A 23,846-nucleotide genomic window follows, 5' to 3' on the forward strand; every position below is an offset into this window, starting at 1 on the left:
TCAACCAATCATACATGTTTACCTCTGGCATCTCTATTGTTTCTTTTTTCCACCTTCCTATCTCTATGCAAATACCACACCATCCATTACATTTGTTCCTTTCACAGAAAATCTTGGAGTAAGAAGATGTCCAATTTTATTCCTTTTCGGAATTGTTGTGCTATTATTGCTCTTTTTTTTTTTAAAGTTTATTTGTTTTGAGAGAGAGAAAGAGTGCATGAATGGGGGAGGGGCAGAGAGAGGGAGAGAGAGAGAAACCCAAGCAGGCTCCAAACTGTCAGCACAAAGCCGGATGAGGGGCTTGATCCCACGACCCTGGGATCACAATGTGAGCCAAAATCAAGTTGGACACTCAACCAACTGAGCCACCCAGGTGCCCCTATTATTGCTTTCATATTTCCACATACATGTTAGTATCAGCCTGTCAGCTGCTAAAACAGCTAGTTGGGATTTTTAAAAAATTATTTATTTAATTAAGTAATCCAACATGGGGCTGTAGTACATGACCCTGAGATCAAGAGTCACTTGCTCTTCCGACTGAGTCAGCCAGGTGCCCCAGCTAGTTGGGGTTTTGATTTGGCTTGCATATCAGTTTAGAGAGTCCTGATATCTTGACTATGTTGAGTCTTTTTTTTTAATTTTAATTCCAGTTAGTTAACATACAGTGTAATATTAGTTTGTGTACAACATAGTGATTCAACAATTCCATACATCACCCAGTGCTCATCACAATAAGTGCACTCTTTAATCCCCATCCCTTATTTAACCCGCCCCCCCCCCCCGCACCTCCCCTCTGGTGACCATCAGTGTGTTCTCTATAGTTAAGAGTCTGTTTCTTGGTTTTCTTTTTTTTTCTCTTTGCTCTTTCATTTTGCTTCTTAAATTCCACATGAGTGAAATCAATTCTGACTTATTTTGCTTAGCATTATACTCTGACTTATTTTGCTTAGCATTATACTCTTTAGTTCCATCTATGTCATTGCAAATGACAAGATTTCATTCTTTTTATGACAATGTTGAGTCTTTTGTTTGTTTATTTATATTTTAAGTAGGCTCCATACCCAACATGGGACTTGAACTCACAACCCCAAGATCAGGAGTTGTGTGCTCCACCAACTGAGCCAGCCAGGTACCCCCAATGTTGAGTCTTTCAATCAATAAATGTGGTATCTGTCTTTTTTTAGTTCTTTAATTTCTTTTAGCCAAGTATTATAGTTTTCAGTCTTCATATCTTACACATCTATACTTATGCCTACATGTGTATGCTTTTTGGAGCTATTATAATATTTTAATTTTGATTTCCAATTGTTCCTTGTTGATTTACAGAATAAAATTCAATTGATATTCCTTCCCCTTTAATCTGTATGCCTTTATTTCTTTCAGTTGTCTTACTGCTAGCCAGTTCTGAATAGAAGTTGTGAGACTATCAGTAATTTGTTTCACAGGGTAAAAGCATTCAGAATATTAGTTAAAGGCTTTTCATAGAACTTCTTCTTCTTTTTTTTAAGTTTACTTATTTATTTTGAGAGAGAGTGAGTGGGTGCGAGCAGGGGAAGGGCAGAAAGAGAGGGAGAGAGAGAATCCCAAGCAGGCTCCATGCTGTTAGTACAGAGCCTGATGTGGGGCTCAAACTCACAAACTGTGAGATCATGACCTGAGCCTAAACCAAGAGTTGGACACTTAACCAACTGAGCCACCCAGGCATCCTGATTCTCTTCTTTTTTAAAAAAAACTTTTATTTACTTGTTTTGAAAGAGAAAGAGAGAGCACCAGCGGGGGAGCGACAGAGAGAGAGAAAGAGAAAGAATCCCAAGCAGGCCCCATGCTGTCAGTGCAGAGCCCAATGTGGGGCTCTATCTCACTGTGAGATCAGATCTGGGCCAAAATCAAGAGTTGGACGCTAACCAACTGAGCCACCCAGGTGCCCCCGTTGATGCTCTTTATCTGATTAAGGAAGTTCCCTCATAAGTGCATACAGCTGAGCGTTTTATTTATCAAATCTTTGTGCATGCATTTATCATGATGTTGTTTTTGTTGTTAGTCTATTAATGCGATGGATTACCTTTATTGATTTTCAGATGTTCAACTAGCCTGTCATCTGAGAATACATCACACTTCGTTGTGATGCTAGGATCCTTTTCATATACTGTTGGCTTTTATTTATCAATATTTTGGTGAGGGTTTTAGCACTTATGTTTTTGAGGACTCCTGGTCTGCAGCTTTATTTCCTTGTACTGTCTTTTTCTAATTTGAGTTTGGAATAATGCTTGCTCACAATATTGTTCAAAGTTTTCCTTTCTCTTCTACTTCCTGGAAGAGATTGTGTAGAATTGTATTTTTCCCCCAAATGTTTGGTGGTGCATGCCAGTGAGAACATTGTGGCTGAGAGTTTTCCTTGTTGGAAAGTTGTTTTAACTACATATGCAATTTAATATTTTAAAGAATATTAAGGTTATCTCTTCTTGAACGAGTCTTGGTAGTTTCTGTCTTTCAGGAGTTGGTCCATTCAAGGACCTAGAGGTTGTTATGCCAAGTGAAATAAGTCAGACTGAGAGAGACAAATACCATATGACTCCACTCATAAGTAGAATCTAATAAACAAACAAACAAAAAGGAGAATTAGACCTATAAATACAGAGAACAAACTCATGGTTGCCAGAGGGAAGAAGGGTGGAGGAATGAGCAAAATGGGTGAAGGGGAGTGGGAGATACAGGATTCCAGTTGTAGAGTGAGTCACAGGAATAAAATGCACAGCACAAGGACTATGGCCAACGATACTGTAATAGCAATGTGATGGGACAGAGGGTAGCTATAATTTGGTGAACACAGCATAATGTATAAAGCTGTCAAATCACTAAGTTGTAAACCTAAAATTAATGTAACATTGTATGTCAACTATACTGAAAAAAGAAAAAGAGAGAGTTGAACCATTCAAGTTGCCAAATTTTGGGGCACAGAGTTTGCAGTGTTCTCTTATATTCTATTAGTGTCAGTGTGGTTTGTAGTGATGTCCTGTCATTCATTCCAGATTTTGGCAAGTTGTGTCTTCCATTTTTCATGATTAGCCTGGCCAGGCATTGTCAATTTATTGGTCTTTTTAAAGAATCAGCAGTGGGTTTCATTGGCTTTTGTTACTGTTTTTCTATTTTTGGTTTCACCAACTTCTGCCCTTTATCATGCTCACTTTGGGGTGAGTTGTTCTTTTTCTTGTGTCTTAAGATGGAAGCTTAGGTTAGTGACTAGAAACTACCCTTTTTAAAATATGAACACTCTTGGGGCGCCTGGGTGGCGCAGTCGGTTAAGCATCCGACTTCAGCCAGGTCACGATCTCGCGGTCCGTGACTTCGAGCCCCGCGTCAGGCTCTGGGCTGATGGCTCGGAGCCTGGAGCCTGTTTCCGATTCTGTGTCTCCCTCTCTCTCTGCCCCTCCCCCGTTCATGCTCTGTCTCTCTCTGTCCCAAAAATAAATAAACATTGAAAAAAAATTAAAAAAAAAATATGAACACTCATTGCTCATACTTTCCTCTTAAACGCGTGTTAGCTGCATCCCACAAAGTTTAGTATGCTGATTTCATTTTCATTCAGTTCAAAATATTTTCCAATTTTCCTTGAGCTCCTCTTTGCCCCATGAATTATTTAAAAGTGTGTTGTTTAATTTCCAAATAGCTGAAGATTTTCCAGATTATCTTTTTTTTATTTAAAAATTTTTTTTATTTTAGAGAGAGAGAGCATGAGTGGGGAAGAGGGGCAGAGAGAGAGAGAGAGAGAGAGAGAGAGAGAATCTCAAGCAGGCTCCACACTCAGCACTGAGCCCAACATGGGGCTCGATCCCACAACCCTGGGATCACACGGTGAGCTGAATCAAAGAGTCAGGAATTTGACCGACTGAGCCACTCTGGTGCCCTGAGATTATCTTTATAGTAATAGATTTTAACTTAAATTCCATTAGAGTCTGAAAAGAAGTGATGTAAGATATTGCTTCTTTTAAATCAGTTGAGCTTTGTTTTGTATCCAAGGATATGAACTATCTTGGCCAATACTCCATGTGCACTTGAAAGGACTGTGCATTGTGCTGTTGAGTGCCGTGTCAATTAGGTCAAGTTGGTTGATAGTGTAGCTAAGGTTTTCTATATCCTTGCTGATTTGCTCTTTGCTCTATCAATTACCAAGGGAATCCCTGACCATAACTGTTGAGTAACCATACTTACTGACAAGTAACTATTACTTACTTGTCCTCTCATTTCTGACAGTTTTTGCTTTCTGTGTTTGAAGCTCTGTGGTTTTGTGCATACATGATTAGGATTACTACGTCTTCTTGGTGAATTGACCTTTTTATCCCTGATAACTTCCTTGTTCCAAAGCCTACTTCACCTGGTATCTTTTACTGTACTGTCCTGGAGAGTATGGCCACTTTGGTGGATAGAAAGTTGCTGCTTCCTCCCAATTCCCGAAGACATCCATGCCCTAGTCCCTGAAACCTGTGAGGATGTTACCTTACAGGCCAAAGAGACTTTGGAAATGTGACTAAATAAAGTACCTGATTATCTGGATGACCCCAATGTATTCACAGGCTTTTTATTAGAGGGAGGCGAAAGGTCAGAGCCAATGGTGGGGGATGTGAGGACAGAATCAAGAGGCTGCAGTGATGGAAGGAAGGGGTCAGGAGCCACATGCTGCAGGCTGCCTCTGGAAGCTGAAAAGGCATGGGGACAGATTCTCACTGCAGAGCTACCAAAAGCAAGTGGCACTGTTGACGCCTTGGCATTAGCCCAGTGATTTTGTACCTGTGACCTGCAGAACTGTAAGACAAATCTTTGTTGTTGGAAGTCACTAAGTGTGTGGCTATTTGTTATAGCAATCATAGGAAACTAATAAATCTACTTAAGCTTAACTTCCGATTAATGTTTGCAAAATGTATTCTTTCTCCTTTTACCTCCTGTAGACTGCACATAGTTGGGTCATGGTGGTGTTAATCCAGTCCTACAGTCTCTGCCATTTAATTGTGCTTTCACCGTTTACATTTAATGTAATTATTGATAAGGTTGATTTTAGGTTTATCATTTTACTCTTTGCTTTCTGTCCCCCTCTTATTGTTTGTTCTTCAGTTTTCCCTCTCCTGCTTTCTTTTGGCTTTTTGGTATATTTTTAAGTATTCCACTTTTTAAATTAATTACTTTTTAAGGAGGCTCCACACCCAAGGTGGAGCCTAATGTGGGGCTTGAACTCAAGACCCTGAGATCAAGACCTGAGCTGAGATTGAGTCAGATGCTTAACCAACTGAGCCACCCAGGTGCCCCTAAGCATTCCATTTTACCTATTGGTAACTATAACTCTGTATCTCCATATGTTGTTTTTAAAGTAGCTGTTGTAGGTATTATACACACCTAATTTCACAGACTCTACATAGAGTTAATATTTTACTTCTTTCAGAGAAACACAGAAGCCTTACAAGTGTCTAGGGCCTTCACCCTCACATGTTGTATGTGTTGTATGTATTACACCTACATATATTCAAAGCTTCCGAGACAACATTATTGGCTTTGCTTTCAACAGCCATACATATGGTAATGAATGTAAGAGGAAAGAAGTATGCTATTTGCCTAGTTATCTACCTTTTTTTCTCATCTCTTTTTCTTGAACTTCCCAGCTTCCTTCTAGAATTAATTCCTTTCTGTCTGAAGAACTTAACATTTCTTGTGGAGCAGACCTGCTGGTCACAAACTCTTCCCATGTTCCTTCCTCTAAGAATGACTTTATTTTGCTCTCATTCCTTTAAAAAAAAAATTTAGAGAGAGAGAGAGAGGGAGAGAGAGAGAATGAGTTGGGGAGGGCCATGTGGGAGAGAATCCCAAGTAGGACCTGCACTGCCAGTGCAGAGCCCAACGTGGGGCTTGATCCCATAAACCATGAAATTTTGACCTGAGTCAAAATCAAGGGTCAGACAACTGACTGAGCCACCCAGGAATCCCATTCCTGAAGAATATATCCAGAATTCTAGGTTGGCTCTGTCTCTCAGAACTTTAAAATCTTCTGACCGTGATGGTTTCTGATATGAAATCTGTAATCATTCTAATTGTTTTCCCTCTTCATGTAAAATGGCATCTCTCTTTCTTTCTCTCTTTTTTTTTTTTTTTTTGGTTTTGACTAGTTGAATTATGATTATGATGTGCATGGGCACGGTTCTTTTTTTTTTATTTTTTTTTTTATTTAAAAAAATTTTTTTTTCAACATTTATTTATTTTTGGGAATGGGCACGGTTCTTAAAGCTCATCCTATTTTGCATTTGCTGATCATCTTGGACATTGTACATGTCAATGTATGACTTTCAACAAATCTGTAAAATGGACAGCTATTTATTTCTTCAAACTTTTTTTCTTCATCAGTTATCATTCTCCTTTTGCTGGAAGATTGACTATATACATTGACTCACAAATCCCTGAATCTGTGTTCAATTTTAATTTTTTACCTTTATTTTTTAAAGAAAAATCTTTTTTGATAGATTTTTATTTTGTTTATTTTGAGGAAGAGAACACGAGAAAGTAGGGGAGGGAAGAGACAGAGGGAGAGAGAGAGAATCCCAAGCAGGCTAAGAGTGGGGTCTGACTTGGCTTCGTCCCACAGCAGCAAGACCACCACCTGAGCCAATATCAAGAGTCAGGCGCTTAACCCACTGAACCACCCAGGCACCCCACAAATTAAAAAAAAAAATTATTTTAGAGAGAGAGAGAGCGCCTGGGTAGCTCAGTCGGCTGAGCGTCCGACTTCGGCTCAGGTCATGATCTCACGGTCCGTGAGTTCGAGCCCCGTTGTTGGGCTCTGTGCTGACAGCTCGGAGCCTGGAGCCTGGAGCCTGCTTCGGATTCTGCGTCTCTGTCTCTCTCTGCCCCTCCCCCACTCATGCTCTGTCTGTGTCTGTGTCTGTCTCTCTCTCTCTGTCAAAAACAAATAAACATTAGTGAGAGAGAGTGCAAGCGGGAGAGAGAGGCAGAAAGAGAGAGAAATTCCAAGTAGGCTTCACGCTCGGCACAGAGTCCGACTCAGGGCTTGATCCCATGACCCTAGTATCATGACCTGAGCTGAAATCAAGACTTGGACGCTCAATGGACTGAGCCACTCAGGCACCCCGCATTCATTTTTTATATCTTTTTTTCCTCTACTGTTCAGATTGCACTTCCCTTGTTCTGTCTTCAAGTTCACGGACCCCTGCCTCTGTCATCATCCTGCCACTAGACACAATGAATTATTTCAGTTACTTAATTTTTTTCTAAAATTTCCTCTTTCTCCCTTATAATTCCTATGCTGGGAGAAGTCTATTTTTTTCCATTTATTGTACAAGTGTTTGCCCTTATTTCATGAAGCTTGATTATAAAAGTGGCTTTTGACGGTTGGTCAGCTCAGGGTTGGTGTCTGTTGATTATTTTTTCCTTTGAGTGTTACTGAGACTTGCCTGTTTCTTTGAATTTTACATCAGACAGAATCTTCTGGGCAAGGTGAATGTTTGTTTGAGCAGGTTATCACCCTGCTTGGGTACTGACAGTGTGACATGCTTTCGAGGATGTAGCTCCCAGTCACAGTTCAGCTTTGACAGCCCGTGCTGCCCACTTCTCTGGTTTCACTTCCAAAATGACACCTGCTTACCGCCACTTCACCATTCTCTTGTTTCCTCCTAAAACGAAGGACAGATGTGTCTTGGGACCTGGTTATTCTGTTCTCCATGTCTCAGATCTTATCCTTTGGGTTTCTATTTTTATGATGTTCCACTGCATTCTGGAATACCTCCTGAGTTCTGTTTCCCAGTTCCCCAATTTTCTGATCAGCTATCTTCTATCCGTTGAGAATAGATCTTTTGAGTTTCTTCATTCAATTAATGAGTTTTGACCTATGAAATTTCCTTAGGGAGCACCTCTTTGTTTCCACTGAACAACTCTTCTTATATCACGCATGTCTCATCTTCCTCTGAGGACCTAAAGCATGCTTAGTTTTAAGTCTCCTTCCAGTTTTCAAGTTCTCTCCCTTGCCCTGGTTGGGAATTCCCCCAGTGACCGGGTCTGTGCTCTATTTTTCACGGCACAGTTGATTGTGTACACTCGGTCATTTTGCCACTGAGCCGACCCCTTCCTCACAGTTATCACGCCCATTTTCCTGCATTGTGAAGGCCTCAACAAGTGACCAGCTTGCGACTGCTTCAGACTTAAGATCTGCAGGTGTTCCAAACTCAGTGTTCTGCTCAGGGTTCCAGCAGGTGCGCGGATCACTCACAACTGAGCTCATGCTACATGTGGGTGTACATTGGTACCTGCCCGTCCTGTCGTGTCTGGGCATGACCTCTGATCAGTGAGTGGGGGTACTGCAGCCCCCATTCAGACAGGCAGCAGGCTCAGAGCTCCTGGCCTCACACCAGGAACCCGTATCTCCTTTGGGGCTCTGCCACCTATCACCGCGTGGACACAGCAAACCAGGTCCTGGGGCCCGTCCCCGAGATGCATCACCAAGCCCACTCAGCGCTGGTCTCTGCTTACGTCTAGGGATTCACGCTGCATTTCTGGCTCTGATTTGTTTTCACTGTGGCTACACATCTTACAAATCTTTATCTAGCATTTCGGTGTGTTTGGAGTGTGGCCTTCAAGTGGCCCCACGACATGAACTCTGACACTGCAGTCACCTGAATGCCGACAAGCCACACATGAAATCGCCCCTGTGTGTCTCAGGCATCACAGCACTCCTGAGGGGAGAGGCCCCTATCTCATCACCATGAGTAACAGAAGACTCAGGAAGGGGAAGTTTTGCTGAATACTGACAGTGTTTCAGCTTCAATTAAATCTCTGAATTGCCTCCAGCGCCTGCTCTTACCCAGTGCCTGCAAGAGGGACGCACAGTATGGGACGGAGAGGCTATCCCATGGAGGGGACGGGGCCCTGAGGCGGCAGAAAGGACTCAGATGTTCTGAAGGGAGGTGATGAAAAGAAGATGGTGATGACTTACAGGAACAAGGAAGTCAGTGAAGGGAAGTGTTGGGGGTAAAGAAAATCCACAATACCAGGGCAGGAGGAAGGGCTGTGCTGCCTTGGGAGAAATGACCATCTGTCTTCGATGACCTCCCGACACCCTCCTCTCCCTGGATCATCCTCCTGGGGCGGCCTCACTGGCTCCTGCCTTCGCCACCGTGCTCTTGCGCTCACGTCCAGTCACCGGATACACACCACCACGCCCCTCGGCACCCTCTTAACAACGGCCAACCCATCGCAAGACTCAAGAAGCGTGTGTGCATCACCACGCCGGCCTCCCTCCTCCTCCTCCCACCGGGCCCCCCTTCCCCTGTTCCTCCCTCCCACCATCTCCGAGGGACCCTTCCAATCACCCTGCCTGGTCCGGTCCCGTGTGAGGCTCCAAACGCTCCCACCCTCTCCTTTACGAAGCTCTACGTTGCACCATCTCATCTGCGAGGCTGTGACCGTCCGGCCGGAGCTAAACCCACCAGCCCCACAAAGAAAACCCACCCTCCAAACCGAACACCTCCCCGAGTGCACACAAACCGAGCTGACTTAACGATTCTGTGCCTTCTGTCTGGCTGTCCCATCAGCCAGTCTGAACCTGGCCAGCTCCTCTCCCACCTGCCAGACTGGGAGGCCGCCCTGGCTCGTTTCGCTCCACTCTAAATGTGTTTTGTGTCGTAGGTTCCTGTAAGGCTTCAATGAAAAATCCCCATCAACGACTTAAAATACTGATCAATACGGGATCTCACAGCCAGATGAGTGCTGGGGCTTCACTACTGATTATCAATACAACTAATTGCCAACAGAGCCCTCCCACATTTTATTTCCTACAGTGTCTTTTCCAAACAGAAACCCGTTCATACTGTCTGCTGGCTAAAATCTTCCCACTGCTTTAAAGATGAAATCTCTAAGGCTGGCGTGATTATCAGACTCCTGTGTGACAAGGCCCTGGCCTCCTCCTGATTGCTCTCAATTCTGAGAACAGCTCAAGATCTTTCTAGTTGAGGATGCCCTTCACTCCCATTTCTGCTACCCCTGGTTCCTGCCTTCTGTCCCTCCATACCCCAGAGGGACCACAGGTTGTATGACATCTACCTGTTATTGAATCTCATGGTTCCCTGTTTTTTCTTTTTTATTTATTTAATGTTTATTTATTTTTGAGGGAGAGAGAAAGACAGAGCACAAGTGGGAGAGGGGCAGAGAGAGAGGGAGACACAAAATCCAAAGCAGGTTCCAGGCTCCAAGCTGTCAGCACAGAGCCCGACGAGGGGCTCAAACTCACGAACTGTGAGATACTGACCTGAGCCGAAGTTGGACGCCCAACCTACTGAGTCACCCAAGCACCCCACCCCCCCACTCTGCTTTCTTTTTACTTCCAACCTGGAACAGTCCTGTAAGACCGAAAACAGAATTGTTTCTTTCCTACCTAAATATTTGTATCGTCTGTTGTCACTAATCAGAGCCCCATGAGTCCAGGGAAGGAAGGACTCTGTCAGCCTCATCAATGATTCTCCAATGCCTGGTGCCATGACTGGACATGGTAACTACTCAGTAAACACTGAATGATTGACAGACAGGGTGGTGGAAGGAAGGAAGAGAATTTGCATTTACGGAACTCAGGAAAGGGAAGTGTCTCACCCAGATCACACAGCCTCTCTCTGTAAGAGGCCTGTAACTGGAACTGAAATTGGGCCGGCTCCCAGATCCGGCCCACACTCCCCGACCTTGGCTTCTGGGACCAGAGTCACTCTCTGGACTTGGGCTTGGCGGGGAACAGGCAGAGCGGCAGGGCCGTGTGGGGTCTGGTGAGACTCGCATCTGGTCTGAAAGGTCGCAGGGCCTCCCTCTGTCGGGCGTCCTTCAGGGAGAGCAGAGCAAGGCCCCGGAGGGGGTGTTCCCCTTCCTGTAAGGCCTCTCGTGAGGAACCCATGATGGGGACCACAGAGCCTGGGCCATGTCACACCCTGTGCATGTGTCTGTCCCGTGGACTCTGAGGACTTTTAAGCTGTCTGCACCGCTGGGACCATGGGAGGCAGCGTCAGGACCCAGACCCTCACCGCCCTTCTGTGTCTCGGTGAGCTTTCTGGACAAGAGGAGGGATGGGTGGCTCCCGCCCTGCCCCCAGGCCCTGGGCCCTGAGAGACCTCAGGACTTGGGAGGCATGTTGGGGGCAGGACTTCTGGGGGCCAGAGAGTGACCCCCGGGGTCATTGGACCTGACTGGGCCTGGAACAGCTACCTGCGGGTGGGGGGACACTCTCACAGGGAACTCTCTTCCAGGGCTGTGTCGGGGTCCGTGGGACCAGGTACAGGCAAGTGAGTGCTCCCCAGACCTCCTGTTTCCACCCAACAACCCGCTGGGCAGCTGGGGGGTACAGAGGGTCTGGGCTGATGGTGACCAGTCCGGGAGGGGCCTTGGGGTGACAGGTGGGAAACAGGGGAGAAGGGCACCCTGGCAATTCCCCATCTGACTCCTTTCCAGGGTACCTTCCCAAACCCTCCATCAGGGCTGACCCCAGCCCCAATGTCACCAGGGGGACCCCTGTGACCATCTGGTGTCAGGCATCTCTGCAGGCTGATGTCTACTATCTGTATAAAGAGAGGGTCTCTGAACCCACGTCCATGGAGATCTCACAGGAGTCCAGCGACAAGGCCAGTTTCTCCCTCGGATTCATGAGTGCGCACAATGCAGGGCGGTACCAGTGTCAATATCACAGCAGGAACGGCTGGTCACAGCGGAGTGACCTCCTGCCCCTGGTGGTGACAGGTAAGGCAGAAGCTGGCCCCTCCCCTGGGGCCCCTCCTCCAGGTGGAAGGGAACAGAGTGTGGCCTCAGGGGACTCTCGCTCACTGTCCACACTGGGGTACGTGGGGCGATGGCCCCTTTAACACTGCCCCTCCTTCTCCCTCAGGAGTGTACGACCCACCCTCCCTCTCAGCCATCCCAGGCCCTGTGGTGGCCTCAGGAGGGAACGTGTCCCTCTCCTGTAGCTCACCACATCCATGGCAAACCTTCCGTCTGCTGAAGGAGGGGGGAGCTGACGCGCCCCGACACCTGGAATTGAAGTTCCCTCGTGAGAAGAGGCAGGCACTGTTCCCTGTGGGCCCCGTGAGCACCTCCCATGGGGGGACCTACAGGTGCTACGTTTCTCCAGCTTCCTACCCGTATGTGTGGTCACTCCCCAGTGACCCTCTGCACCTTCAGGTCATAGGTGAGGGGCCCCTGCCCTGCCCCACCTACTTCCTGGGCCCAAATGACTGACCTAAGCCGAGTGCCCAGTGGAGCCCTGGGGGTGATAGAAAGTGGGTGGGGCACTGGCCTCCTGAAGTCAGACGACACATGGAAGCTATGGTGGAGGGGTGGGGGTGCTCATGAGAGCCTCGCCTCAGGCCCTGGGGCCAACGTGGGGTGTGCATCCCCTGGTGCCTCTGTCCCCTCCCGTCCAGGTGCCTACAGGGAGCCCACCCTCTCAGCCCAGCCGGGCTCGCTGGTGCAGCCTGGAGACAACCTGACCCTCCAGTGTCATTCAGAAGCCGGATTTGACACATTCGCTCTGATGAAGGATGAGGGGCTCACACCTCCCGTGCGTTTAGATGGGCAGCCCAGCCCCAACTTCCCCCTCGGCCTTGTGAGCATCACCCACAGGGGCCGGTACAGATGCTATGGTGGACAAAACCTCTCCTCCACGTGGTCAGCTCCCAGTGTCCCCTTGGACATCTTCATCACAGGTGAGAGACCCACTCCCCATATTTCTGTCTGCTCAGGGTGTTGGGGCCATAGTCACCGCTAGGGGTGATAGGGTCCAGGTAGAGGATAAGGAGCAGAGGCTGAGATGGGGCTGTGGTCTAAGGAAAGAGACTGAGAAACGGACAGTGAGGGCCAAGGAAATAAAGGACACTCATCAGAGAGACAAGAGGAGCTGAAAGGGAGTCACACAGAGTCCCAGCAGAGAGGACAGTCATCACCCAGCTCAGGGTCAAGGGTGTGTGAAGGGGGAAGCAGATCTATACAGGTCACGAATTTTCCTCCCGCAGGCCTATACAGGAAACCGTCCCTCTCGGCCCAGCCGGGGCCCTCAGTGTCCTGGGGAGAGAATGTGACCCTGCAGTGTCGCTCGGAAATCTGGTTCGACACCTTCTACCTGTCCAAGGAGGGGTCACCTGCTCCTCCCCAGCACATTCGTCTGCAGGACACAACTGCACCTTATCAGGTCAACTTCAACATGAGTCCTGTGACCTCAGACCATGAGGGGACCTACAGGTGCTACACCTCATCCAGCACCTCCCCCTACCTGTTGTCACACCCCAGTGACCCCCTGGAGCTGCTGGTCTCAGGTGAGGGGCCCCAGTCCTGTCCCCTGTGTGTCGTCGTGGTCAGGGACCTGTCAACGGAGAAATGCTAGGCTGGGACGGGAGTGAGGGGGTCACAGAAGGAGGGGAGCGGCAGACGGGAACCTCAGCTCTCAGAGGGATGGTCACAACAACCCCCATCCCTGCCTCCTACCCTGCCTGCTGAGGTCCTGACAGAAAGGAGGGAGGTGAGGCCAGAGGCCGACCACCCCCATCCTCCTCCAGTCTCCAGTCCTAAGAGCTCCTCACCGAGAGACACCAACACGAGAGTGGGGGACTAGCAGAGGCGTGGATCCCTGGGGGGACCAAGATCACCATCTCTGGCATGGCTCGTGTCAGGGGTGACCACGGGGCTCCGGGGGGCTCTGAGTCTGGGCCAGATGGCGGAGGGAAAGGTGGGCTCCCACCTGGGGGACCAGCACCCTGAAGTGGGGAGCATAGAGCACCCCTCCTTACCTCTCTTTCCTGGTCCCCAGGAGGCTCTGAGGATGCACCAGTCACCCCATGGAGGGGTAAGTGGAGTCTCTGTTGGGAGATGCGGGTGGGAGGAGCTCAGTCTAGGCTTGCCTCAGTCTCTTCCTGAGATTATGGCCTGAGAAGCTCCTTCTCACCGAGACAAGTCCTCTGATTGCAAAGGGCAAGAAGGTGGCTGTACTGTGTGTGGGGTGCGGCAGGGTGGGGGGCGTGGGCACACACAGGAGGTGTCTGAGTTCACCCCCACAGACGGCAACGGGGGCTCAGCCCGAGAGTTGCTGTGCAGTCGGGGAGAGAGCAAGGCTTGGAAATCAGGTTCAGGCCCAGATCTGCTTCTCCCCCGCTGTGGGATCCTGGACAAGTCCGTCCCTTTCCGAGACCCATGGCTAACTGTCAGCACAACAGGCCTCCTGTCGCCTCCCTCAGGCCCACTGAGAGATTCTGGTGAATGCCCTCAGCATGGCCCCTTTTAGAGCTCTGGAAGGGGAGAGCCCTCCCTCCTGCCCTTGTGGATGCGTGTCCACACACACACACACACACACACACACACATGGCACATCCACACAGGCCCCCAAGGGGTGTTGGGCCTGTGCACAGTGGGAGACAGATCTGGGCTTGGGCGGGGCGGAGACTGGGTTTGGTGAACAGGTCTCCACTCTGGTGTTCTGCCAGTGGGGGAGGGGTAAGGGGACAGCATGGAAAAAACCCAAAATCCCATTAGGAAACCCACAGCCCGGGTTCCAGTCCGAGCCCTGCCGCCTCCACGCTGGGCCACCTGGGACACGTGATCAGCCTCCCTGTGCCTCACTTTCCTGTCTGTGGAGTGGGGGGGGGGGGGGGGGGGGGGGCGGGGGCGGCAGTCCCCTGCTGCATGACCCTTGACAGGGTCAGAGGTGAATGCCCAGAGCCCAGCACGTGCCTGGCACACAGCCGGCGCCCAGTTAAATGGCATCACTGGCTCCTTCACGGTGTGGCTCTGCCCAAGGTCCCAACCGGTACCTGTACATCCTCATCGGGGCCGCGGGGGCCTTCGTCCTGCTGCTCTGCCTCCTCGTCGTCCTCCTCGTCCGTCGCCGGCGTCAGGGCAAAGGCAGGAAGCCGGGTGAGAAGGGACGGGGGTGACCAGCCCCAGGGGGTGGTGGCTCTCCCGCGGGTGGATGGAGAGTGGCTCAGGGCGCCAGCCAGAGGGAAACCAGACGCGGGAAAGGCCAGCGTAGAACTCCAGCATCGCCCAGTGAGAAAGTCTGGAGAGAGGAGTACATGCGAGCATACGTGTAAATATTTTAATTTTTTGCCTTCTCAAATTTATGAAATGCTTGAAAACACATCCAAGTTTCGTTTTTTGTTGGGAACGTCTTTGTTTTGAATTCTGTACGGTGATGGGAGGGGATTATAGTCTTTCCAGTTCTGAGATCCTCAGCTTAAGGCAGGCCCAGGGGAGGGGTCCGCGGTGGGTGCCAGGGGCCGATTTCCAACTCCCCGCAGCAGCAGCAGCCACAATCCCAGCGCCTGAGGATGAAGGCCTGCGTGGGAGGTAAGACCTCTCCGAGACCCCACCCTCACCAGCTGGTGGCCCCCTCACTGCCGCCTAACAGCCCTGTCTCCTCCCCAGCTCCGGTCCCGCTGCCACGGCCGCCCAGGATGAGAACTTGTGTAAGGGGAAGTGTGGGGCCACCCTGGGGAGGAGGCGGGCCCAGAGAATGTGGGTGGGCAGTGGAGGCTGTGGATTGGGAGAGGGTCCTGGGCTCGGGTGTGAGAGAGCATCTGATCACCTTGTGGCCTGGTAACATCACTCATCTTCTCTGGGCTCCTGCCATACAAGATCTCAAGGGATCTTGGCAAGAGATGGGACCGCCTTTTTCTGTCCCTACCAGATGCTGTCATGAAAGACACACAGGCTGAAGAGGACAGACAGCTGGACAGCCAGGTGGGCTCCCTGTGGTCCTGACCAGGGCACCCCTGCCTCTCTATGTGATAAATCCAGCAGACACTCCACCCGGCAGCCCGCAGCCTCTCTCTCCCTTCTGGAAGCACGCCACTCTCTGGGCGGCTACCACCTCAGGGTCCTTGGTCTCTTCTGTCGAGCTGTTGGGGACACTCAGGTCAAGGGGGCAGGGTTGGAGTTTAGGGCTGCCTGTGCCCTGCACAAAGGGCTGAAATCCAGGCCCTGGGCCAGTAGAGGCCCAGAGGCGGCACCTCCTAAAACCTACACAAAGTGGTCCTGTAGCTTAGCTCAGTCCTCTTTCTGTTCAGTCTTTCCCCATCTGTCCCACCCACAGCCACGGCTGTTCACGCGATTCACCCTGGCCCACGGGCTGCGTGGGGGCCTGTCCATCCACGTTGATGGCCACACTCAATTCCTACCTCCAGCCTTGCCCTCCCCCAGCACCAGATTCCAGGGGCCAACCATCCACGTACCAGCTGTGTCCAGGCAGTAGGCATTTTGGACCCCAACAGCCCTCCTCCCCCAGATACAAACTGAAGGAGGGCAAGGGGGCTCAAGACCATCCCTCACGGTGTCTAACAGGGCCTTAGACCCCCCGTGGGTGCATCCTCTCCTCCCCAGCCTCAGGCTTCCTTCTGCTCCAGCCACATGCCTTTCCTCTCCTTCTGCTCCAGGCTGTAGTCTCTGAAGACTCCCAAGATGGGACTTATACCCAGATCAACAGCTTGGTCTCTGAAGACCCTCAGGATGTGACCTATGCCCAGCTCAACTGCCTGACCCTCAGGCGGGTGACAAGCGGACCCGCTTCCTCCCAAGAAGAGCCTCCAGCAGAGCCCAGTGTGTATGCATCTCTGGCCATCCGCTAGCCCAAGCAGGACCCACACCCCACACTCCAGGGGTCTGCGAGGTCTCCTGCAGGGAGCCTGGAGGGCAAAGGAGCTGCCCACAGTGGGTACTACCTGATCCCACCCAGCCTGGAGGCAGGACAAGGACCCAACTACTGGGACCTTGTGGAAACTGCTTCCAGGAATTCCCATCACCATACAGCTGACCTTAGGGTTCCTGTAAAGTGACCCTGACTCCAAGGATTCCCATGGAAATGCCAAGACCACCAAGTGGTAACCCTGGTGGTGGGGGAAGGGCAGGGCCTACCAACCAGCACTAGGATAGGACTACTCAGGACCTTCTGTAGGCTTCGTGGCAGCCAGGCAGCCTCCCAGGACCATCACTGCGAAGCTGGGTCTTAAATGTCCTTTCCCACAGGCCCCTAATTAGGACTCACCCACTTCCCAACCCCACCAAAATGAGCTTTGAAACCAGTCTGTTCACCTTCTCAAGGGCTTCCTACCAAAACCCAACTACAGTAGTTCATCTCCACCAGTGACCCCAGGTTCAGCTCTTTGCGCCCACCCCCAACATTTAACCCCTGACCCCCACTCACTACTTCTCTGCTGGGAAAGGACTCCACCTAACCCCAATGCAAACAGCTGGCTCCCAGCAGCAGATATGAGTGGGGTGTACTTCCCCTACCCCAACAAGGACCCCCAGCTGGTAGGCTCCCCAGGCCCCTCTAAGCAAGAGGCAATGCTCCAAGTGTGAACTTGCTAGGATGAGGAAGCCTGAGCTTTTTCCCACCACAGAAGCCTGTGTGTTCAGAGAAGGAAGGAGAACAGACCCACCAATAAACACCAGTTCCAAAGGGTTGATTCTGTTTTATTATCTGACTAGAAAACTAGGCAATCCATAGCCCAGCGGTGGGGCGGGTGGGCTCAATCCTCCTCCTCGTCATCTCCCGCTCCAGCCCCACCCTGGCCCTTCTTGGCATTCTTCCTCTTCACGCGACCAGGGCGGCCGCCCCCGTATGGAGAGCGCAGGGAGAAGTCGATGTGCTTCTGGGAGTCCAGGCGGACAATGAAGGACGGGATGTTCACCACCTGCTTTCGGACCCTGGAGGGGGGATGGCAGGTGAGGGGAGGGGGGAAAGGATCCCAGCAGGATGAGACCCTACTCTCTGCTTCGACTCTGCAGCCGGCAGAGTGGGTGCTGCAGCCACACTGACCCCACAGCACATGTGCGATCAGGAGGGCGTCAGAGCATTGCGGGAGAGAGTTTTTCCTGTTCGCATCTTACAGAAGTGGAAACCGTCACAAGTAAACCCCACATGTGACCACTAAGTAAGAAGGCAACATGGCAGCAATTCCAGGATCTGATGTTTAAAACTCAACTGAGCTTCAGGTGTAGTACCTGCGATGCAGCGTCACAGTCCTTCAAGCAGCCACCCGTCCAGGTTCTCTGGAACCCGACAGAGGGCAAACAGAGCACCCAGATACAGAACCCTTCTGCCCTGACAGCTGCCACCTGGAGCCACCCAGACCCCTGCAGTCCCTGGCACTTGAGCATCAGACCACGGACTGAGGCGAGCTTACCAAATTAACGCCCACACTGTGCAAGAACGTGACGGCCACCAGGTGGGGGGCCCAACAGACAGCCGAACCCACGAACCCACTCAAGCCAGCTGGGCGCACCCAGAGCCGGTTACCTGTCCAGCTGCCTGCACGCCCGCAGAAGCCTTCACAAGGTGTACGGCTCAGGCCGCAGTGACCCTTGCGCTGGGCTCGGGGGAGGATGAGGCTGTCCCCAGCACCCCATGAGCTCTCTGCTTGGGTCAACCTGTACCCTCAAGGTATGTTCACACCCGTCACCTCCGAGGGCTGCACAGGAGGTAAGGACAGCAAACTCAGCGAGGGCAACCACCAGAGGAGAGGATGGGGTGGAAGAGAGACTCCGGGAGCCCAGAGGGAGTACCTGATATGGCGCTGGCGGATCAGCACGCGGGCATGGTGGATGGATTTGGCCAAGCCCAGCTTGAAGACCTGGGTCTGCAGGCGCCTCTCCAAGAAATCCTCGATCTTGAGGCCCAGGATGTAATCCAGCTTCATCTTGCCCTCGTCCAGCACCCCAATGCGCACGAGTCGCCGCAGCAGAGCGTTACCTGGTAGGAGGGGAAGGAAGCACGCATTCGGGCTTCCGGCTCACTTCAGACTTCTTGGGAGCTCCCTAGCATGGAGGTGGGATGTGAGTGGGAAGCAGGGCCCATGACTCTGATGTAAGATCAAACAGTGGCCACAGTGTGGCTCCTACAATCCTCACAACCACGCAACACCTACCTGTCTTACCAAGGAGGGCAGGTGACCACACCCACCTTTGTTCTCTGAAACAACGAACAGAACCTTCCGTGAGCTGTCAGGAGAGTAATGAGACAATCCTGCCAGAGGACTTAACCACTCCCCACTGCCCCCAAAGACTAGGTGCTGCGGCTGCTAACCCATTATTCCCACAATGAAGCGCAGCGGTCAAGACCTAACCTGCTGGAGTCAAGAAACCGCTACTAGTCAGTCAAATCTGAGGCTCAACCGCCTTCCCTGACAATATAGGGCTGTCAGCACTTAGCCTCTAGGCCTTAGAAGCCTCAGACTGGGCACACGTTTAAGGAGTATGTCATATGCTCTACCATTCTATCTGTGGTTTCCTGCTGAGAAATTATGGTGTGTTCATGCCAACAATGGCATGAAGTCATGCCCTTCTGCCAGTAACCCCCAGCTGCAGGAGGCCTTGCAATTTGCCCATAGCCCCTGACCACTCCACAGCGGCCAGGACTTGGGATCCCGGAGGCAAACCCTGTCCCCAGAGTTCATACTCACACAGGCTCATAGCCTAACACCGTGACACTGGGGTAAAAGCCCAACTTTGCTTTTCCTTAAAAAGGATTAGTTTCACTTCTCGTCAAGTGACCTTATCATTCATTACAGCAAGACAATTCAAGGAAGCTCTCTGTACTATCCCGGATTCTTGGCATCATGACCCCTTGCCCCTGGAAAACTGCAGTCTTTCTAGCACAGCTAATGGAGAAAGACGATCAAAATGGAGAAACACACTCTACCTTTCCCAATATCCCAAGTCCTAGTATGGCTTCGTTCTTCACTCTAACAAACGCTCAACCTAAGATATGGTATTTTCCCATTTACAAAAACATCAACAGGGGTGCCTGGGTGGCTCAATTCGCTGAGCATCTGACTTTGGCTCAGGTCTTAATCTCATGGCTCATGGATTTGAGTCCCACATTGGTCTCTGCTGTCAGTGCAGAGTCAGCTTCAGATCCTGTGCTCCCCCCACCATCAAAAAAACAAAAACAAAAAAATCCCTAAAACATTAAAACAGAAAGGTATTCCATGCCTATGGTTTGGAAGTATTGTTACAATATCCATGATACCAGGGTGCCTGGGGGGCTCAATTGGTTCAGCCTCTGACTCTTGATTTTGGCTTAGGTCATGATCTCACGATTTGTGGGACTGAGCCCTGCAGCCAGCTGCGTGCTGATAACAGAACCTGCTTGGGATTCTCTCCCTCTCTGCCCCTCCCCTGGCTTGTGCTCTCTCAGGATAAAGGGAAATGCAAATCAAAACGACAGTGATGTCACCTCACACCTGCCAAAAACAGTATCAAAGACAAAAAAACAGTCCATGAAAATGTAAAGAAAGGGAACCCTCCCCTCATGCACTGTTGGTGAGAATGTGTAGGGGCGCCTGGGTGACTCAGTTGGTTGAGCACCCGACTTTGGCTCAGGTCAGGTTCTCGCAGTTCTTGAGTTCAAGCCCTGCGTTGGGCTCTGCTGACAGCTCAGAGCCTGAAGCCTGTTTCAGATTCTGTGTCTCCCTCTCTCTGCCCCTTCCCTGTTCATGCTCTGTCTCTCAAAAATGAACATTAAATTTAAAAGAGAATGTGAGATTGGTGCAGCCAGTCTGGAAAACAGGATGGAGTTTCCTCAGAAGTCAAAACCAGAACTATGATGAGACAGCAATGTCACTTCTGGATATTTATCCAAAGAAAACGAACGCACTAACTGGAAAAGGGAAGCTCCCCCCACGCTTATGTAGCATTATTTGCAGTGGCCAAGACATGGAAACAACTTTAAGTGTTCACCGAATGACAGCTGAACGGGTAAAAGATGCGGCACCCACAAAGCGGGTGATTACTCAGCCATAAAAAAGAATGAAATGTTAGCACCTGCAACAGCACGGACAGACCCCGAGGTCCATGCCAAGTGGAGTCAATCAGAGACAAAGGCCATGATCTCACTTATACATGGAATCCACACAAAGCTACCATCAACAGAAATACCCCAAATTCGCAGACTCAGAGTACATTATGGTGGTTGCCGGAGTCACAGGGGCAGTAGGTGAATGTGGTCAAAAAGTACCACATTCCAGTTAGAATACTCACTGTATACGAGAAAGTTGTCAAGAGAGCACATCTTTAAGACTTTATTTCTAAAGTAACATCTGCACCTCACGTGAGGCTAGAATTGACAACCCTGAGTCAAGAGTTGCTGCACCAATGGAGTACATCTTAAAAGATCTCACTACAAGAAAACTTTAAGCTACAGATAGTGACAGAAATGAACTAGATCACTTATTGTGATCATTTCATGGTACATAGAAATATTGAATCATGCCACACATCTAAAAACCACATATAGGGGCGCCTGGGTGGCGCAGTCAGTTAAGCGTCCGACTTCAGCCAGGTCACGATCTCGCGGTCCGTGAGTTCGAGCCCCGCGTCGGGCTCTGGGCTGATGGCTCGGAGCCTGGAGCCTGTTTCCGATTCTGTGTCTCCCTCTCTCTCTGCCCCTCCCCCGTTCATGCTCTGTCTCTCTCTGTCCCAAAAATAAATAAACGTTGAAAAAAAAAAAAGAGTCAAAGCCTTTTTAATAAAAAATCAGAACACTTTCTCACCCAGTCACTTGCCTTTAGTGGGGAAGGCTAGACCTCAGGCTGGACCAGTGACAAACACCTCCAGGGATAGGCAGAGAGCCTGCAGGCTCCTTCCTGTCCAGTTGGGCTAAACACCTTCGTTTACTAAATGCCTACAAATCTATGGGCTGCCTTCCTCAGTAAAGTCCACTTCTGCCACGGTAAACCACAAATACTCTGGGTTCACCTGCCCGGTCAGCCACAGGACTGCATATCTGACCATGGGTTGGAGTAGCTTGATCTTCAAAAAGTCCCTCTGCCCTCAATTAACTGGCTGGCTCCACAAAGACTTTTAGATCAAGTCCCACCCAGGCATCCACAGGGGAGGGGATTCCTGAATTTTCATGATCACGTGATCTATCGGTGATGGTTAAACAAGCTCCAGAGCTTTCTCAACCTCTAATATGACTGACCGCCCAACCATAACGGTGAAGGCTCAAATGTAAAAGCAGTTTCCTTCTCAGCTATAGATTGGAAAAGAAATCAAAAATTTAGAAACAAGCAAAACATGATTCCCAGCCCCCCCCCATAAACCAAGTGTCCCCGAGCTCAGGCCAAAAGCAGTATCAGGAGGAGAGCTTCCAGGCAGCCCAACTTTAGGAGTTAACACAGAGCAAGTGACCTGTACACTTGTGACAGAAGCTTTCACAAGCCATTGTGGGATAGATACTCTGACTTATTTCACATTCAGATACTGTCTCAACTGCTGGTCATGTTCTCTAAGCTTCCTGGAAACTCTTCTCAGTCCACCCCATCACTGAGTTTGTCTGGACCCACTACGAGAGGATCACCTGTAAAATGTATCATAAGCTACCCCTAGGAAGCTGTCCTGCAGATTAAGTAACAAATCTAAAAAACTCAGAAAAATAAAACTCCAGCTACTTTAACATTATTGCCATCTTACAACCCTGAAAAACAAGAAAATCATAAGGTGATTGAAATCAGCTGTTGCTCTGGAAAGGTGGTAAAGTTCCCACCATGATCTGCATTCCCTTCCCAAATCATCACCCTACAGGCTGCCTTCCCGTTCAGGCTTTTGGAAAACACCGCTGACCACCTTATAAAAGCAGGCAATGCTTGGGGAGCCCCGCGACACACGCTTACAGAAAAGGGGATTTGGCCCCAGACCCACTTTTCCCACGGATGACTTCCACTCAGGGCCAGAGGTGGGCTCCCCCCGCTCGGCCCAGACCTTTGACCAACGGACGAGCAGAGGCAGGAGGGAGGCCGGCGGCGCCCCGCACCCAGTGTCCCTCCCGTGGGCTCGCGCACACTCCCTCACCTTCAAACAGCCGCCGCGGGTCCTTCTCGTCCAGCGTCAGCAGCTCCCGGGCAGCCTTGCGGATCTTGGCCAGGGTGAACTTGACCCTCCACACCTCACGTTTGTTGCGGAGCCCATACTCGCCTGCGAAAAGAGGGGTCTGGCTGCTGGGCGAGCGAGCTCGGCCCCCCGGCCAAGTGCAAACGCAAGGCTGGACAACCCCGCCAGACCCCAAACCGTGCCCACCTCCGGGGGGGGAGGCGGGACGCTCACGCGAGAACGCCCGCGGCAATGAGCACGTGTGCGGCCTCACCCACGCGCCGGCCAAGCCCCCACCTGGCCCGGAAACAGAAACCCGGGTCACACTACTCACCGATCAGCTTCAACTCTTGATCGAGGCGGGATTTCTCGAAGGGCCTCCGAGGGGTCACGTAGGTTTTGCGGCAAACCCAGCTCCGGGCCACCGGCATGTTGGCCGCGAATGTCCGCGTGCGCCTGCGCGGGACGGAAACCCGAGCCTATGAGAGCCGCGCACGGCGCCTGCGCAGTCCCACAACGCCGCCGCAGGCTCGCGAGAACCGCCCGCGACGCCGCCAAAGCCGGCTCGCCCAGCGCCACCGCTCTGCAGTCCCGTCCAACCACCTCCGACCGCCTCAACATACTCATTTCATGTCGGAAGGTCCTTACGCCCCTGCAACCCACACCCTGACCAGAGAGCCGGGCAGCACACTCACCCTCACCGTAGCCTCCGAGAGCTGAGAAAGAGGAACTTCCGCGGCCCGGCCTCGCTTTTATAGCAACGCCGCTGCCTGGTGACGTCAGCGCGCACGCCGCCAGCCTGCACCAATCAGAAGAGGTGGTGCCGAGCGGAAAAGTACTCGGAGAGGACAGGTAGGGCCGGGGCGGGGAGCTGAGTGTGCCGTCCGCGTCTGTCCTTGACTGGAGTCACGGCGTCCGGCCCCGGGGAAGTGAGGACCGTCCTGCGCCGCTGGGCGGTCACCTCACAGGACCCG

General features: G+C 50.9%; 2 protein-coding genes and 1 long non-coding RNA gene across 8 annotated transcripts; 1 reads left to right on the plus strand and 2 right to left on the minus strand.

The window, feature by feature from the left end:
• Window positions 1-526: 526 nt before the first annotated feature.
• On the minus strand, window positions 527-14,632 carry LOC124527784 (uncharacterized). Of its 2 annotated transcripts, XR_006965983.1 has the most exons (4): window positions 13,800-14,632; window positions 13,231-13,375; window positions 11,264-11,266; window positions 527-537 (listed from the first exon to the last, which is right to left on the minus strand). It is a non-coding gene; the product is annotated as an uncharacterized LOC124527784 (long non-coding RNA). The 2 variants fall into 2 exon arrangements; XR_006965982.1 differs by having other exon boundaries at window positions 13,231-14,632.
• Window positions 10,493-17,466, plus strand: LOC124527769 (leukocyte immunoglobulin-like receptor subfamily B member 3). 5 transcript variants are annotated; one of them, XM_047100982.1, is made up of 12 exons: window positions 10,496-11,068; window positions 11,274-11,309; window positions 11,476-11,760; window positions 11,906-12,205; window positions 12,441-12,722; window positions 13,029-13,328; window positions 13,820-13,855; window positions 14,803-14,919; window positions 15,303-15,351; window positions 15,430-15,470; window positions 15,692-15,744; window positions 16,437-17,466. In XM_047100982.1, exons 1-12 carry the CDS (start codon window positions 11,020-11,022, stop codon window positions 16,626-16,628), a joined length of 1,740 nt encoding a protein of 579 aa, XP_046956938.1. In that variant the 5' UTR covers window positions 10,496-11,019; the 3' UTR covers window positions 16,629-17,466. The 5 variants fall into 5 exon arrangements, with proteins under 5 accessions (XP_046956943.1, XP_046956940.1, XP_046956938.1 ...); XM_047100983.1 differs by having other exon boundaries at window positions 15,306-15,351; XM_047100984.1 differs by lacking the exon at window positions 11,274-11,309 and having other exon boundaries at window positions 10,494-11,068.
• On the minus strand, window positions 17,455-23,668 carry RPS9 (ribosomal protein S9). Its single transcript, XM_047100998.1, has 5 exons — window positions 23,568-23,668; window positions 23,207-23,328; window positions 22,855-22,977; window positions 18,568-18,754; window positions 17,455-17,709 (listed from the first exon to the last, which is right to left on the minus strand). Exons 2-5 carry the CDS (start codon window positions 23,301-23,303, stop codon window positions 17,532-17,534), a joined length of 585 nt encoding a protein of 194 aa, XP_046956954.1. The 5' UTR covers window positions 23,304-23,328; window positions 23,568-23,668; the 3' UTR covers window positions 17,455-17,531.
• Window positions 23,669-23,846: the final 178 nt, after the last annotated feature.

Source organism: Lynx rufus, unplaced genomic scaffold, assembly GCF_022079265.1.
Source record: "Lynx rufus isolate CCGP_SWC_20201006 ecotype Redwood Valley unplaced genomic scaffold, mLynRuf1.p SCAF_54, whole genome shotgun sequence".
Classification (NCBI taxonomy): Eukaryota; Metazoa; Chordata; class Mammalia; order Carnivora; family Felidae; genus Lynx; species Lynx rufus.